The sequence below is a fragment of the Ylistrum balloti genome, unplaced genomic scaffold (genome assembly GCF_031769215.1).
Source record: "Ylistrum balloti isolate Yb309-2 unplaced genomic scaffold, AGI_CSIRO_Ybal_v1 Utg370794, whole genome shotgun sequence".
Classification (NCBI taxonomy): Eukaryota; Metazoa; Mollusca; class Bivalvia; order Pectinida; family Pectinidae; genus Ylistrum; species Ylistrum balloti.
Genome location: NW_026782463.1, coordinates 963,528 through 982,828, shown reverse-complemented (window position 1 = coordinate 982,828; position 19,301 = coordinate 963,528). Strand labels below are relative to the sequence as shown.

General features: G+C 33.0%; 2 protein-coding genes across 3 annotated transcripts; both read left to right on the top strand.

Moving 5' to 3' along the window:
• Positions 1–475: 475 nt before the first annotated feature.
• Positions 476–17,991, top strand: LOC132558512 (tetraspanin-13-like). Of its 2 annotated transcripts, none has more exons than XM_060223079.1 (5): positions 476–572; positions 9,161–9,328; positions 9,826–10,044; positions 10,979–11,155; positions 16,057–17,991. In XM_060223079.1, exons 1-5 carry the CDS (start codon positions 510–512, stop codon positions 16,129–16,131), a joined length of 702 nt encoding a protein of 233 aa, XP_060079062.1. In that variant the 5' UTR covers positions 476–509; the 3' UTR covers positions 16,132–17,991. The 2 variants fall into 2 exon arrangements, with proteins under 2 accessions (XP_060079062.1, XP_060079063.1); XM_060223080.1 differs by lacking the exon at positions 16,057–17,991 and adding an exon at positions 11,959–12,033.
• LOC132558509 (uncharacterized) lies at positions 4,923–7,241 on the top strand. The gene has a single exon (XM_060223076.1). It carries the CDS (start codon positions 5,112–5,114, stop codon positions 6,150–6,152), a length of 1,041 nt encoding a protein of 346 aa, XP_060079059.1. The 5' UTR covers positions 4,923–5,111; the 3' UTR covers positions 6,153–7,241.
• Positions 17,992–19,301: the final 1,310 nt, after the last annotated feature.

Genomic DNA, 19,301 nt, shown 5'->3' with positions numbered 1-19,301 from the left:
ATCAGAGACATATATAACACATGTGTTATATATGTCTCTGGTTATATTTATCTAATACAAATTTATGTAAAAATTACTATGAATGTCAGTTTTGAAATTTTCTTAATGTACATACATATAGATGTGATAGGAAAAGAATTATTATGATCTTAACAGTTTTATTATTCAGCAGTTTAAGCTTACTGAAAGATTGAAAAAATGTTTCCCTGTTGAGCGTCGAACCCTTGCGTCTGACAGGTCTAAATACGAAAGTAAGAGGAAGCAGCAAAGGCTTAATTTTCTGTATGATTTTATCAACCATTATCCTTCATATTACTATTACGTCTTTTTTATCGGATCTATTGGTACTGTGATAGAAGTGAATGTCGCAACATGTTTATTTATATATATTACGAAACTGCGTCTAGTCCTAAAATCACCTGATTATTCGCCATTGCACTGCGCCTGCTGTCGTGTCTCCAACAACGGAGAAGGTTTCATCGGTCGACGTTCATACATCTACAGCAGAAATGGTGTGCGGAGGATTTCAATGTTCGAAGAATGCATTGGCAGCCTTGAATGTGTTATATATAGTAAGTTCATTCATTTTAGAGAGTTGAAATATTCAAAAACATAGACTCGCTACTGTAATTTTAGTTAATTGAAAAAGTCTGCATAGACATGTATTGAATATTCTATTGTGTTCTTGAATGTTATCAGGCCTCGGGACATAACACCGGTCTACGTGTAAATAGCCATGTGTCAGTTGTTATTCAGAATGGACTTTTACATAAATGGCTGTGAAATTCGGCCAAGTTCATTTGTATGTCCAACAGTTTTTATTGTCAAACGATCGATACGATATTTAACGATAGATGCTGACTATTCGTCAATAATGTCCAGGCTTAGATACATTTTCCACGAGAGCTGCTCGTGATTGGCAAACACCACAGCTGTGCACACGTATAATATTAGACAAAGACCCATAGGGAAAATATGATACTGACACTAAAAACATGATATGTGGGACCTATCGTATAGATTCTAGAAAGATTCTGTGCCTATGAATATCAAAGAATAAAATAATTAAATGTTGATGCAATGCCACTTCATCAGTGGTATTGAGTGATTAACCATGAGTAATGGATGTGTTAACTTGTTAGATAATAATTGAATTGCATATTATGTTAATAATTTAATCGAAATGTACGAATTTACTTCGTAAAAGTTGCAGAAAGTTTGTTTTTCTCCTTTTTTTTTTTTTTAGAATTTTGATTGTAATGATTAGGCATCAAACTTAAACTAAACTGAACTTGGTTAGTTTTCCTTAGCTTTTTCCAACATTATGATAATGACAGAGAGAAACATGCAGATGTAAATATTAGTTGTCGCTGTAAAATTGGTTTTTAAAGGAAATAAGAAGCAGTTTTAGGTGTATTATAGGTTTATCTTTATTAGGCTGGACAAGAAGGTAAGAATGTTGGCAAATGTTAAACCAGGGTTAGAGACTCATCAGTGAAAAAAACTCCCCTTTTAGAATTTAATAACAGCAATGCTTGTGGCTTCTAGGTACCTTCACAGGGTCACTGACATGGAAAGGTCTTCATTCCTTGACTCTGCATGAAGTTAAGCTACTTTAAGCATACCTGCCAACTTTTCCAATTCAGTCAGGAGTTTCCTGATTTTCTCTCCCCATCCCCGTCTCCCGATCGTATGGATCAAAATTGGGAAAATCTCCCTATTTCAGAGATCCCACTAGGTAGGTTATAAGTAACATTGCTATATTTGTCAGATTGGAAATGCTGACCACCTGGCCACATAATCAAGGCCTAGCTATGTGAGTACACAGCCCAGTTATCATACTAGTGATAGCCAATTCAAGGTAATCCTCACTGACCGCTATGCTTGGGAGCACACTTGTACATGGCCGATTGTTCCTTACCTAGGTAATTAATGGTATACTATTGGTCAGGACTCGGGATCCGGCTTAGGCAAATGGTTGGTTTAGATGAGGTCATTATACAGATAATTAAGTAGTTATTACCATGTTTATACTACCCATTTAGTCAAATAACAAATTCAACAAGAAAATGGTTTGAAAAAACAATTTTTATGATGTAACAATGTGGAAGCGTTCCTCAATCAATACCTATAATCTAACCATGTCAGTCCCTAAAAGAACTACTTAGCTGGCATCCTGAGTAAAATATCGGATCAAAAAATATTTCACTCACTAAAAAGTTGACTAAAAGGAGTATGTATGGTTTGGGTACCTATGTACCCCCAACATTTTACTGAGAAAAACTGTCTCAGAAAATCAAAAGAGTGAAGACATTTAATAATGGAAGTGTCCATGATTCTAGAATTGTTTTCAAGATTTAAAAAATATCACCAATTTTTTAATATAGCTGTTTGAAAATTGACAAAAAACACGAAAATCGGTGATTTCCCCGATTTCGTGGGTACATTTTACTGAAGTTTACCATGAGCGCAGGCTTGAACAAGTTTCATATTGATGCTACAAAATAAAAATTTTAATAAAGTCATTGTGTTAAAAGGAAAAACTTGTTCAAGACTGCGCTCATATTAAAAAATTAATTTTTAAAATTATTTTTCGGCATTTTGATGCAAGATCGCGTGTAATATATGGTCCGGAACACGGAAAACGGACGTCGCCGCTATCGATATTTTTGTTTACTGCAGCAGAAACACTCAAATGATGGAGTTAAAACCAACAATTCCTTAATTTTTCACAACCAAGAAAGGTAAGATTTGTTCTTGTTAGCAAAAATTTTTAACTGATGTGATATAAAAAATGAATAGTTTTTTTTATTCATCGGACGTCTGCAACACTTGATTGCATCATCAGTTTTACGTCTGGTTGACAGATGCCCCAATACAGGTAGACGGCAAAAAATCCACTAACTTTGTGTGATGTTTGTTAAAAAATTTATTCAAATGTCATTTATTAACAATAAAATCTATTTAAAGGTATCTCAATACTTTTTAAAGTTCTGAAACAGTATTATTCTGTGCTGCCAAGCCCAGCTTGAATGTTGTCGATGTTGATCGCCGAACAAACGGTGAAGTGTCGTCTGGACTGAAGGCGAGCTCACAATAAATTCAAGAGTAATTCATTATAAACTTCAACAGAGACTGTGTGTCTTGTTGAAGTCCACTGAAAATGTCTTCTTTCTGTCTGAAAAATATTCGTTTTATTAACTAAGGAAAAATAGAAATGAAAGAGCGCATCTATTTATACTCATTGTCTTGGAAACAGCCAGAGAGAAAGCCAACATAGTCGGTGTATATATACTTTCAAAATAACTTCCAGTTGCATATGCTGTTCCGTGGTGTAGTGGTGTGAGGGTTGGCTCAGGAGCATAAGCACCGCAATTATGGGATCCAATCCTGATGACCATTGATTTTTTTTTTTTTATTTTTTATTTTTTTTTTATATTCAATTTAAGATACAAAACTATAATACATATTTTCTAGCGAGAACTTTGCAACACATTATTATTTTTAACATTAATTAAAACTATTTGTGTAATTAATTAAGCTCTGACTTCAGATCCTGTTGACAACTCTTATTTATTTATTTTGATTTCAAATAAAAAAATACCTATTCTTAATTTAATTTAAAATGCAACCATGTAGTCTGTTCTTGAAAGTGCTTAGCAACATTTTATTTTTTTCACATTAAGAAAATAACATTTGTAATATTAATTAAACTGTGAGTTCAAATCTTGTTGACAATCCATATTTCACAAACATTTATCGACATTTGTGTGAGTTACAGTTGTGCTGGTGCCTGTTCCTTTTTATTATTTTTTCTTAATTTCATTGTAAAAAACTTAACAACATATTCACTAAATAATGTGTAATTATTGATCAATTATGACAAAAATATGTTATGTAATTTAAATATGAATATAATATCTATGTTTACAACTTTTAATTTCTTATACAATGTATAGAACACACATTCTTTTGAGTTCCACATAAAAAGTTGTCACTTTTATGTTTATATATTCTTTTTATACTTTTCTACGTTACCGTGATTCATATGGTTGGTATAAAGTATTAATATACTTATCAAATATTTCTTTCCAGATGCCAAAAGACATCCCATGTTGCTTGTGCTTCAAAAGGTGTAAACCAAATTCCAGAAGGCATATCCCACCTGGCGTGGCCTTTAAAAGATATGTGGAGCGATGTGTTGGCAGGGACGTGAGTAGCAATGACATGATATGCGGGACATGTACGGCACGAGTGTATAGGAGTCTTCCAATATTTCACCAGACACCTGTAAATACTAATGATGACGAGTACATTTCTCAGCCGCCAAAGAAAAAGACACTGTCGAGTCCTAAAACTATTAATTTGAACCTTCCCGCAACATCAAAATCTCATAAATCATGTATTGTATGTCATAAAGATGCAAACCAAAGAAACCATTTAACCAACATCCCACAACAAGGATCTACTCAGGCCTTCATAGTATGTGGTATATTCATACACCCCCATAGTAGATGTTGTGAGAGCCATATTGAGAACAATTATCTGAATGAAAATGCGTTGGCATTACTTGGAACCAAGAAATCAAATGACTGGTTTTCAAGAAGTGATATTACAGGTCTTCTCTCCGGAGTTCGAAGGATGCTGTCTACACATTCTGGACATTTGAATTTCGATGTGCCATCATTTTTAACCAATGAAGATTATGTAACATTGACAGGATTTACCAAACAGCAGTTTGACGAAATTGTCACTCATTTGACATCACTTAATAATTCAGCAGTTAGGTCAATCCGGACATGTCTAGCTGTGTTTCTCTTCAAATTACGTAGTGGATTGTCCAACAAGTTAATTGGTGTGTTATTTCATTTAACATATTCACAAATCCAGCGTATAGTGACAGCACAAGGAATGCCTTAGTGGAAGATTTTGTACCAGATAACCTTGGATTTCAACACATATCTCATGGAGACTTTGTTCAAAACCACACTACAAATATAGCAAAATCATTGTTCCAACCAGGCGAAAACGAGGCTATTGTTGTTGCTGATGGCACCTATGTTTACATCCAGAAGAGTGCAGACTACAAATTCCAAAGGAGGTCCTATTCTATGCACAAGAACAGACCACTCGTTAAACCAATGATGCTTGTAGGAACAGATGGCTACATTCTGGATGTGCTCGGACCTTACCTGGCTGATGGCTCAAACAACGATGCCTCCATTACAAAACACATGCTTAAGGCAAATGAGGAAGCTAGCAAGTGGTTCAAACCCGGCGACATATTCATTGTAGACAGGGGGTTTAGGGACGCTGTGAGGTTTTTAGAAGACCGAGGTTTCGATGTGAAAATGCCCTTCTATCTTCAGAAAGGCTGCAAGCAGCACAGCACCGAAGAGGCGAACCTTTCACGTTTAGTCACAAAAGTCAGATGGGTGGTAGAAAGCGTGAATGGCAGGATAAAACAATGGAAACTGTTTGACAAAGTTGTTCCAAATACCCTGATCCCTTCTATTGGTGACTTTGTGAGAATCATCTGTGCTCTTATCAACAGGTTTAAAGAACCACTTGTGAAAACTGACGCAACATCAGAAGCACATTGCAGGGCAATGCTTGCAAAGTCCAAGGAACCAAATACAGTGAAAGCATTTTTGGAAAGCAACAACTTACTAAATAAGAGAACTGTTTATCAAAAGCTGGAAGCAGAAGACTTGATGGACTTCCCTAAACTTTCCATGGATGACTTACGAAACATCACCATGGGAGTTTATCAACTTAAACAGGCTCCAAGTTATACAAAGGAGCACTGTGTTGAAGATGGACTGTATGAGTTGCTGGTCTTCTCAGAAAACCCTAATCTGATCAAGTTAAAAATACAGTCTCGACACTGTAACAGCAGAGCACATTCTTTGTGGATTGAGTATGACTCACTCTCTGATGATCCCATCAAAGGTTGGTACTGCACTTGTAAAGTAGGCTCAAGAGTGGTCGGTTGCTGTGCCCACATTGCAAGTGCATTGTGGTTTCTAGGATATGAACGCTTCCAAGGCAAATCATCTGGGGCAGTGACTATTTCGACAAAGTCTTTGGCTGATGCAGCTGACATTCCAACAACAGATTCCGACACGGATGAGGAGTATCCAGAGGAATAAACTGTAACACTATATGTATTTAAAGTAGATATAATTTGAAGTCGCTTATCACTTGTTCATTTTCATGTTTGTTAAATTCTGTGAACAAAACCAAAGGTTATACATTGATTATATGCTTCGAATATGCTTTGCTTTCAAAAGCACCAGTGCAGAAGTATGAAGCAAAATAGAAACCGATAACAGCTTCAGGTGATGTTCTTGCTATGTGATAGACTTTGTTGTACACTTTGATTAATAATCAATTTTTTATATTGTGTACACTAGTATACCTTTATAACAAAAATGTTTTACCAATGAAATTATGTGATAAGTGTTTCGCTTTCAACAAGTAACAAGTGGAAAAATATTGTAACAGAAAAGAATATGTTAACAATTACAGGTATGCTATGTGATAGACTCTGTTGCTAGGGTACTAACTTTGATCTGTATCAAAATGTTTATATTATACATATTTCGTAAGAAAAGGTTAGTCCATGTAAAGTGATAATGATCTGTTTTCATTAAATAACGTACAATAAAAAACATTGAAACAGTATAAAAAAAAATAACAGTTTAGGTCATATTCTTGCCATGTGTAAGAATACTTTGCTAGGGCACCAACTTTGATCAATACTCTAATATCTATATTGTGATACCTTTATTAGAAAGTTTAGCTACTGAAAACATGAGAAATATTTTGTTTTCATTAAGTACAGCAGAAGAAAAATCTTGAAACTGGAAAGAAAATGTTGTTATCAATATAAGGTATTGTTGTTGCTATGCGACACATTCTGTTGCTAGGGAAATTATTGTCACTTCCCAAATGTTTGCATTATAATACCTTTGTAAAAAAAGTTAGTCCATATAATTATGTCACATATGCTATGATTTGTTTCCATTACACAAGTTCGGACGATAGAAAATGTTGTTACCAGTAATAAATCTTATAGCCATGCCGTTGCTATGTGATATAATTCGTTGCTAAGGTACCAAATGTAAATATATTAAAAGTTTAATTTAAGCCTTTGCTAGCAAAAGCCATTAGTTGATAACTTCCATAAGTGATTTAATTACATCAATATTAAGCAGCATATTTGTATGATAATTAAAAGTTACAGAATCTTTTTGTAATGCTTTGTGTCATTTTTCTCTTAAAAAATACTGGTGTGACACCTATATTTGAAGTGCCGCTACGCATGCGCCGAGAAAGAAAACATGCTAAAATCCCCCAATTCATTAATTACGTTACTATCCTTACTCAGTATAGGTATTTCATCAAATTTGAAGAGGGGGCCAAATTTGACCCAAATCATACATACTCCTTTCAAGCATGTTTGGTTCTCTCAAAAATGGCAAAAAAAAAGTAGCTACACTAATGCAAAATAGGAATGGATCCAAACAAAATCTCGGGATTTGCATCTGTCTTCAATTTTTTTTTTTCCTAATAGTTAAAGTAAAGTAAATCATGCACTTTATCAATTTTAAGTTATCTAGATGTATTCATTAAATATCCATTCATCAATTTTTCCTTTGTGATAAATGTCGCGACACACAAGGTTCAGATATTGGAATGATATTTCTCTCTTGGTTATCTCTGTTGAGGATATCTCGACCTATCTAGGTCATGGAGTATGAGGGCAGTGTACAAGAATCATAATTCTCCTATTGCCCATTGTTATTTTTTATACTTAAATTTTGTCCCGATTGGAGGGCATTATCTGTCTCTGACTGCCCTTGTCCATATTAAAGTCATGTAAGTTTGATCTGTAGCTTAATACATTGTTTCTTGTAGCGTAATTTAACTTTCATTTTTATTGTCATTCCATAAAGATATATGATGTATATGTGCTTGGTTAGTAAGGTTAGTGTACACTTGTGGGGGACAGAACGATGTGAGTACAAATGTATATAAATGAAGGTAATTTGTTGTTAGGATGAATTAAACAATAAAAGTAGAAAGTAGAAATTTATTTGTTTCTTTACTGCCATTTCAAATAACGGATTAAAATACGCTGTTTGCATACTATCATAGCCTTAATCAAAGTCGGGAAACTGATATCGTTAACCTTATTTGGACACTCAGTTTGAGTGGAAATTCGGAAAAATTGAAATATTTTCCATGGTCCCTTGAATTTCAACATAACAAGTTTCGACTGAATTTCAACTGGCCTTTGGGGGAGGGGAAGAATAAGTTATCTATGGGAAAAATAGTTCTAGTCTTATAAGATTCCTCCTCCCAGTTACAATGTGTAGAAGGCATAATACTAATGAGTTATCATTACTCTAAAAGTTTGGAACTGTAACATCTGTCAATTTGATTGTACACTTAAAGGTAAGTAACCATTGTGCTTCCATACTTCAGACAACATTATTACTGCAGGCAAAATGTGAGATCCATGGATATTGTTTTATTCCCTGGAGTACTGTCACTTTCTTCACAGAATAACATGATTCTCATTACCTTTATTATGAAAATTCTAAAAATCTAGGATATTTGTAAATTCACCAGTTTGTACTATTGCACATATCTATCTAGATAGGCAGATAAACATATTTGACTTTGTACCATTTATCTAGGGTTGGATTGTTTATTTCTTTCAATTATAACAATGTGACTGAATCTTAGGTCAATGCACTGATCCTGGTGTGTTGACCTCGACAACATTGAGATATTAAATGCACAGTATACAATGTCAATCCATGCATTTGCTTTAACTTATGTTTAATATTCAATAAAGTGAAGAATAGATTAAAAAAGTGAAATGGATCTTATGCTCAAGTCATTGTAGTATCTTTGAATATTTTTTTTTTTTCGTAAGATCTAAGCACTGAGTTTTAGACAAATCAATCATATTGGCAGAATTCATGGTATTGTGTTCACTGTTGGCCAACTTAAGGTGCATATGTGTAACTGGATTGTTGTCAGTAACATAACATTGTATGTTATGTCCCTTTTGCCTTGTAAACTTTTAAGAAGTAGATGTTTACATTTATTGAGAATAAAATTTACATTTCATATTTACTTTCAGTTTGTGTCATTTATTCTGATTGGCGTGGCAGCATATGGTAGAGTTGTCGCCATAGTGACCAATTTGACCTTGGTTGGAGGGATCATTGCCTGTGGAGTTTTCCTGTTCATTATTTCCCTCATTGGTCTCATTGGTGCAATCAAGCATCACCAGGTGCTCCTCTTTTTTGTATCCTTTTTATCAAGCTGACTTTATTTAAGCTTGTACTGATGAATTTTATATTCTTTCTAAGACAATGTTATACTGGTGTTATGTATTAATAAAAAATATGGAGTTTCCAAATTTCTCATTATTTCAGTCAGCACATTTTACACATAATGGCAATCAGGGAACTTTGTATTGCAATATTCAAAGTTCTTATTTTCATTGTTTGCAGAGTTGAAAAATAGGTAATATTAATATACTGTCACCACTTGGTACACTGCCACAGAGAAAATAGTGAAATGTACAGACATCTCCGTCAACTACAAATAGTTCATATCCTGTTTTGTAGATATTTATCAAGCAAAGTAGAACTGTAGATTTTATTTTCAGATTTCTTATTTGGTTAAATAAGGCTTCAATTTGCATTCACATATACATACATGTATATCATATAATGATTTAACCAACACAACATTAAGGGAGGTGAGTTTTAGAGGTATTAGATTCCTTATGTGTATCAGTACATGATCATACTGTTCCTGTTATTCCTGCTCCAATTCTCCTTGGCCTGTGCATGTCTCGCTATCAATGAGAAACAGCAGGAACAGTTTGCAGAAAATGGATGGAGACTTGCTTCAAACCAGACCAAAGATTCAGTCCAGTTCAAATTTGACTGCTGTGGATTTGCGGATTGGAACAAACCTGGAGATGATCCAAGCGGTCACCCTCCCTGTGGAGGGGTAAGTTTTCATTGCTCTTTTCACTTTAATTAAGATATATGAATTGAAAGACATTGAGTATGTCAGTTATAACATGTAGTAAACTATTACAGTATTTGTAGCCCATAGTGTTGGTGTTCAAATCATGTTTTGTTTGTGATACTGGGTCTGTACATCCACCTATGTCAAACAACTCTTGTTATCATTACTTTTTAGAAAATTTGGATGAATCACTTTCCATTTCAATTTTCCCTATGGTCCCTACTGGTGAAATGTCTCTTATGGGGACTGATCTGAAAAATGATATGGTCAGTAGTCAGCCATCTTGAATTTACAAAGTAAAAGATTGTTACTGCTATTTCTGGAGAAGTATTTGATGGATCAATCTTCAATTTAATATATTGATTCACCTTGGTCCCAGGTTGTGTATTGTCCATTTCGAGAGTTATCAGAAAGACAAGATGGCTGATAGGCAGCCATCTAAGTTTTGGACAGTCATAATTTGGTATCATTATTTCTGGGGAAGTACTGTATGGATCTTTCACAAATTTCATAGATGGGTTCCCTTTGGTTCCTTTTTTGTGCCCTTTTGATTTTGGGACTGATCAGAAAAACAAAGAAGCTGACAGTAGATAACCATGGATGTGAAAATTATAGATTATTATCACTATTTCAAGTTTCATATAATAAAGAGCAAAAGCGAAGAAGGGAAAGAAGAAATATAATACTTTAAAAGACCAAATAAAAAGATAAAACTATGGTAGGATATTCTGGTTATGTTACAGTAAATATTTCAACTTCAAGGATTCTCAAGGTCTATCAGGGGATTTGAGCCACATCAGGTACTTCACAACTGTTGGCTTATATTTATGTGTCACAAGTATATAGACACTATGTGCTTTGTTGTATGCTGTATATGTGATATGTATACAAACGGTGTGATTTTTTGTTACAGATTAAATGCTGTAGTGGAGGTAATGCAGGACCTTGCTGTACAAAAACATTTAATATAACTGCAGCTGATCTACAAGCCAGCTGTCCCTGTCAGACGTGTTTGAATGCACTGCAAAATGAAATCCACTCAGCATTTAAAATAACTGGAGGTGTAGGCCTCTTCTTTAGCTTCACAGAGGTATGTCTGATGCCTTTTTATCGTGTCCTAAACTCTATCACTGATTTCATTTTAAACATTGTAATCACGTTTAAATTATCTGCTTATCTTCATTTTTAAAAAATATTTTGCATAATTTTCCTGATACCTGATAGACTAGTGGAGGGAAACAAAATGCTTAGAGTAAAGCAATGATATGAAACTGTTTAATTCATTATATAAAATAAATTTGTAATTGTGTTGTTTTAAAGTTTAGATGTTGTACATTTTTATGTGAATTTCACTGGAGGAAGAAGATTTTTTAACCCAAATTAGTTTTTGTCGTTTAATTTGCATGAATGTTTAGAAAGAAAATAATGTTTGAAATGTTGCAGAATCTACTAAACCTATTAGTTTGTATGTTTTATCGTACTTAATGGTTGAAATCAAAGATGCGTTAAGTGACCCAAGTTATTATCAAGAGGAAGTGTTTAAGGGGTTCATGTCAAAATTTGTCTCGTCAAAGCTCAAGGATAAACTTGATACATCAGCATTGAACGAGACCAGATCAATCCTTGTACTTCCTTTGAAACATGTATATAAAATGTAAAGAAAATGTTTTCGGATAATTTTGAAATTACTGTTGGACATTGGTAGTAAGTTAGAAATTACCCTATGATAAACCAGTATTGACTGTAAACTACTCAGGACTGCTACATTTATCTTTTGACTTTCAATCCATGAATAAGATATATAAGCATCTGTTGATCAGAATTAAAAATACATTATGTGTATTAATTTATAAGATATTGTCATGATGTGTCGTGTGGTTTTCACGTTTGCAGATAATTGGCGTTTGGATTACAATCCGATTTCGTAACCAGAAAGATCCTCGAGCTAATCCAAGCTCATTTCTTTAACTTGCGTCAAACTAACAAGTTTGTATACACCTAGGTGTATTTCACTAATGTCTTGTTTTCTTCCTGGCGGTGGCTTTCTTCCCAGTGGTTATGCAAGGACTTTTCTAGGGTTGTTAGCAATATTTCAAATATGTAACTTTGAAATATAATGATGACCTATTTTACAATTTGCTGAAAGGTTAATTCGATAATTCAGAATGAATTTCTCCATTCATTTGTCTGTTAAAGTTGAGATCAACCCTAGAGAAGTGCTAAGTATTTCTGATTCGGCCTGGTACCTCTTTGTGATTGATGGTACATGTATTATCGCGTATATATTTATGTACATGTAGCAACTAACATGTTTTACGATATGGTTTATAAGTTACAAAGTATGACAAAATTTTGTTTCAAAGATTGAAGACGTGAAATCTAGTCACGCGAATCTGTAATGTTTTTTGGTCCTGTTTGATATACTGTAGATTTAGGATTCAAACTAAGATCAAAGTACTTTATCTATTTCAAGTTGTAGTCACTTAAGAAATATTAATTTTCCTGGATTTCAAAATCAGATTTGAACAAATTCTGATTAATCAAAATCATTCAAACTCCTCAGCAACATAACAGAGTGTGAATGTATGGATAATATTTATGTAGTGTACACAAGTGAATCCAATTGACAGAAAATCACCTACAGATAACAGCAGATAATGAGTCAGATTGCAAAAACAGCTGTTTCCTCCAGTTTCTAGCACATGACTCATCCACAAGTTTAGGGACTTGTTGAAATGACGAAATCAAGATCAAACATTAATAGGGAAGGGAAGGTACACTCACCTAAATCAGTTTTGTAAATCTGAGATATTTGAATGATTTCAAAAAACATATGAAATGCATAATGTAACATTACGTTGTAGGAATTGTGAACTAGTGTCAGTTTTCATTAAGATAAAGCATGCACCTTTTCCCTATGAAGACATGACTTTTGTGTAAAATGTGTTTGAAATTACAAATGTAATTTGATTGCATGACTTTATGTTCTCTAAAATTTGCTTTAATTATGGTGATGGCTATGAGTCTTGTGGGTAGAATTGTTTAGAGAGTTTTTTTATCGTCATGGTTGGTTACAGGTTTTCATGGTTGAATTATTCAGAACATGCCACTTTTGGTCCACCTATGCTACTGGAACAAAGTGCTCTTGAATGTATACTATGGTACAATGTCTGTAGTCTTAACTATCATTCATCAATTATTTTCTCAAAGGCTTGTAGTTGAGATCGAAGGATTAGAAATTTTTCACGTGGCTGTGGGAATTTGTACAATTTTTACAGTTTTATAGGGAGCAATTGTACCAAAAATTAATACTTGGAACATTAGTCTTTAATTACACTCACTACAAACAAAAATTTATAAATTTTGTTGAAATTATTCTAAAACTACAATTTGCAGCAGCACCGTAATTAGCATGGTAGTCATTTGATAATTAATTATCTGTCTGTCCATGGCATAGAGTCAGAATAAAATACTGAACGAGTCAGTTTTCACAATAATATATTCAAAATCTTGTTTGTTTGGATGTTTTTGTTTTCGAGAAATTCTTTTTAGCCAAGTTTGGTAATAGTGAATCTTGTAATAATTTGTCTTGTAGATATACAGGTGAGCAGTAAGGCTCATGTTCCATTGTTTTGTATGGGATTCATTGTTGTTTCAAAATTGAAAAAAAAATCTTACCAATTTATTTTTTATTTTTTTAAGGATGTGTATCTTCTAGATTTCCATTCAGTGCACTAAGAGTTTCTAAAAATTATTTGTTACGATAGTTTACTTTGTTTAAAATAGAATAAAGTCCAGACTTGATTCATGTTTCAGTACATTAGTAATGATAAGAATTGATGAAACCTACCCTGAATGATATGACAATGTATTACCACACAAGTCAAAGCTATTACTCATCAGCTGTACAATAGACATGATCCGTATCCATAAGTTGTTGAAGCCCAGTATTGATTTACAACATGCATTCTTAGGTCAGCAGCCTGTGCCAGTTACTTGATACTTTATATTGATTGATCACAAGCCTAACAGGCTGAAATCGTATTACATTATAAATATGATAACTATTAGTGTTTTCTAGACTACCGCCAATACTATAACAAATTAAGTGACTGAACAGCTTGAAAGTTAAAAATTAAGATACATGGATGGCAGGATTGATTATAAAACTCACTATAAAACCAATTTATGATATTGTATAAAATACTGATTTTGTTTGTTGATGATAAAAAATGTTTTAGTGTAAATCATTTGATATACATTCATTCTTGTAACACATTGTTTACAAATTGTTATTGATAGAATTAGGATAACTGTCTTTATATACACGTACCATAGCAATATTAATGAACCACAGTTAGTTAGGAAGTATTAGAGTGACCTCTGCACTTGAACACTGTATAAAGTAATCCTTCCTAGTGTCTAACTGTCAACTCCCAAGCTAACACTATACACGTGGGTGGTTTCACTATCGGTTATTATGGTGGCTATACTACTTGTACAAAGCCTGTTATATAGTAGGATCACTAGTAACACAAGACACTGCAGATCATTTAGAGGAGAAAATGTAGTTCATGTCGAAAGGCTTATTGCATTTATCACCTGTAGTTAACAAAAAGTATGCGATTATCCTGACGAGAATTCAGATGTAATTACATAAAAACCAGAATACAGTAACATTGAGAAAATTTAATCAGCTTTTTCACCTGTAGTTAACAAAAAGTACATGATTATACTGACGAGAAATCAGATGTTATTACATAAAAACCACAATACAGTAACATTGAGAAAATTTAATCAGATTTTTTATCTGTAGTTAACAAAAAGTATGCATTTATCCTGACGAGAAATCAGATGTAATTACATAAAAACCAGAATGCAGTAACATTGAGAAAATTTAATCAGCTTTTTCACCTGTAGATAACAAAAAATATACGATTGCCCTGACCAATTATATATAAACAGAGAACAATAACAACTTAATACAGGCTTATGTTTAGCTGCATGTTTACATAATGTACAAATTTAGTGTACGTCTGACAGAACATTGACATCTAACAAACCGAATGTCTAATGCTCTGTAACGGTTAACATAAGATAATAAATCTTGATGCATTGTAACATTGGTTGTAGAGGAAAAATTTAATGAAGTGATCAAGTAGCATCTGTCTGTGATAAAATTTTGAAAATAATTGTCAACCTCGTCATTAAGAGGATGCATGAAATGCATGTTGGGTAATTATCAGTGCAAGAACATAGGTTTAGAACATGGGAGGCTTCATATACAATGTTGTGTGTATTTATGCTATTTATGAATAACTCGTTCTGTGTGACAGTCATGGATTGTTGTTGTGTTGTTATAGTCCAGTATTATGTCATAAAACTACTATACCTGGTAAATCGCCCTTTATCTGTCGTCTGTCCGTCTTAAACATTTTAATGCTATTTCTGGAAACGTTTTTATACATACTTTGAAAAAGGGATGACCATTGATTTAGACAGTTAAGCTGTCACTGCTATATCTCTGTGAATTGTTTTCCTATTAGATAATATAGATTTCCTTTGTCCCAAGTGGTACATAATCAGTTTTAAGAGTGATAACATGAGATAAACAAGAAGGCCAACATGTAGCTGTCTTGGGTCTTGAATTATAAAAATTGTTACTCCTTCAGACCAGGCGAGGTGTTTCTCAAATTTCACATGTAGTCTTCCTTTGGAATAATCTGACAAACTTTCAGACAATTTGGAGAGTCGTAAGTAGGAATTTTTCAAACATATAAGTTTTTATTCACCATAGATATTATAACTGTCATTACAACAGAGAATTTAAACGAAGGAAAAAGCAATGGAAAAGATCAAAATTAAACTGAAACCAACGAACAGAAAGTGATGGTGAGCGCCAAAATTCCTGCGGGTTCTTTTTTTCGTAAATGCTAATGATCTAATTGCTTTGAGAAGGATTTTAATAATTACTTTTGTATTATGTTTCAGATTATTGGAGTTTGGCTCGCACTACGATACAGAAATCAGAAAGATCCTAAAGCAAATCCAAGTGCATTTTTATAGTTGTAGGTAGTTACTAGTTATGTATTTAATTTTCTTTAGTTTTACACATAGTGGGCCTGTTTTAGTGAAGTGAAACCCAGCCAGATCTGTTGTACACCAGGGTATTTGTGATTGGGTTGTGATAAGTGTCTTAGCAGACTAGGTAAACCATGAAAGGACACTAAAACAGTGGCCACCTGTTTAATATTGTTTTATTTATTGTTTTTGGAGTTCTGTATTCAGTGATAGACATCAGTGTACCAGTATTTTATGTTAACAGAGTCAAAACTTTATCACTGATTTAATCACTAAATGTTGCTATCTAGGTTTGTAATAATTTCTGTATTATTGTATCAACTGCTACCACTTTGCAGAAATTTTGATAATACATATGGTGATAGACACACATTTCATTTATAAGCCACATTTGTATCCTGGTTTAGAAAGAATGTGAACAGTTTTGTCCTATGGAGTAAGACAGCTTCTGATGTCACTTGTCATGTGTCTAGAAGTTGTGGACAATCTAAAGTGTCAAGGTGACATAGTGCTGCTCTTGACACCTGTCACCTGTGAACAGTTTTGGACAGTCTACAGTATCAAGGGGACATAGTACTGATGTTGACAGTATCAGTGTTACCTAATATTGCTTTTGACACTTGTCATCTGTAAAACCATCTGGTACAGTATACAGTACTAAGGTTACATAGTACTGTTGTTGACACCTGTCACCTGTAAAACTGGGACCATCAACAGTGTCAACGTGAAAGTACTATTGACACCTATCATCTGTAAAACAGTCTTGGGCAGTCTACATTATCAAGGGGACATAGTACTGTTATTGACACCTGTCACCTGTAAAACAGTGTGTGACCGTCAACTATGTCGAGGTAACATATTACTTTGACACCTGTAATTATTCTGTACATGTATGGTAGCCTATAAAGTTGGTATGATCAGTTGTTAGGGCTAATGCGTTGCTACAGATCACAAGAACAGATTGAGATTGAAAGGATGAAATAAAAATGTTCCTTGTTGACTTATGGCATACTGATTAACATTTTTGATGCAGGATTCCTATAAATTATATGTTACTGATAATGTTCATAGTTTTTCTTGTATTGATTTGTAAGTAGCAGTTCTATGTATAATATTGTATAAACATCGTATGAGAAGTGTAAACAATATAGTATAAACATGGTATGAGAAGTGTATATACAATATTGTATAAACATCGTATGAGAAGTGTAAACAATATAGTATAAACATGGTATGAGAAGTGTATATACAATATTGTATAAACATGGTATGAGAAGTGTAAACAATATTGTATAAACATGGTATGAGAAGTGTAAACAATATTGTATAAACATGGTATGAGAAGTGTATAAACAATATTGTATAAACATGGTATGAGAAGTGTAAACAATATTGTATAAACACGGTATGAGAAGTGTATTAACAATATTGTATAAACATGGTATGAGAAGTGTATAAACAATATTGTATAAACATGGTATGAGAAGTGTATATATAATATTGTATAAACATGGTATGAGAAGTGTATAAACAATATTGTATAAACATGGTATGAGAAGTGTATATATAATATTGTATAAACATGGTATGAGAAGTGTATAAACAATATTGTATAAACATGGTATGAGAAGTGTATATATAATATTGTATAAACATGGTATGAGAAGTGTATATATAATATTGTATAAACATGGTATGAGAAGTGTATAAACAATATTGTATAAACATGGTATGAGAAGTGTATATATAATATTGTATAAACATGGTATGAGAAGTGTATATATAATATTGTATAAACATGGTATGAGAAGTGTATAAACAATATTGTATAAACATGGTATGAGAAGTGTATAAACAATATTGTGTATAAACAATATTGTATAAACATGGTATGAGAAGTGTATATATAATATTGTATAAACAATATTATAAACAATATTGTATAAACATGGTATGAGAAGTGTAAACAATATTGTATAAACATGGTATGAGAAGTGTAAACAATATTGTATAAACATGGTATGAGAAGTGTAAACAATATTGTATAAACATGGTATGAGAAGTGTATCTGTGACATAACAACAACATACTAGTTACTAATTAGAGGTAAGATATTTGTAGATAAGACAGGTTTGTTCATACCACAAAGTTTAGCCTATTAGTTGTTTCCATTAGTGACGTTTTGTTAAGGACTACAATTTTTGTTTGAAATGTGAATTCTAAATTTGGTTGATAAGCATATGTATTAATCATACTACAAATAGTTAATAACATTTTGTTTCTAAAGTATTTCTTTGAAGAATATTATCAAGTGATATTGATGTACCATAGAGGTTACTTTCTCCGTGGAGATAACTGATGTATTTAGGAAATACGGACTCGGTTTGTCTGTAGGAGATAAGAAAATGGTGCTGAACACTTCTCTATTCCATGTAGTATATTTTCTAATATACTACAGATTTTTAAGTGAAAAATGAAAATTATAGATTTCATGTTAAATGATCTTACCTATTAAGGTATATGTTTGGCTCCTGGAGGTTCACTTGTTCTAGATTATAATGGTGACAGATGAAGCTGGTAGCAGTTGTGTAGTAACTGTATGTTGTTATCAATGTCAGGTGGTAAAAGGTTGTATATTTGGGCTGCATCTGATATAATAGCTAGAATTTTGATAAACTAGAAATCCGTAGTATGTTTGTGTATGTTGGTTTTATTTAAATGAAGGGAAGGAATTTCACTCTAATCATTTTAGTATAGTAATAATAACAACTGCACTCTTTATAAAGTACTTAATGAGAGGTCAGAACATTTCATTTAAACATCTTTTAGACCAGGTAATAAAATTGAGATTTCACTCATGTATAGTATACTGTGACAACCATGAACATGTTCTTAAAATGTTAAGTGTCCGTGTCATGGCTTAAAAGGCTGTTTTGTTGTTTTTGTTTTTTGTTTTTAATTAAATCTTTTATTACAAATTAGAAAATTTTATTGCAACATGGTTAGTTACCATATAGAAGTGAGTGCAATAGTAGCAGATAGAGTTGTATTATTTTCCAGTATATGTATGTAAATAACTTGACACATTCGATTTTAATCACTGACATTCCTGCGCCACCATCCTAGGTACGTCCTAGTTATCTACCCTGAATACG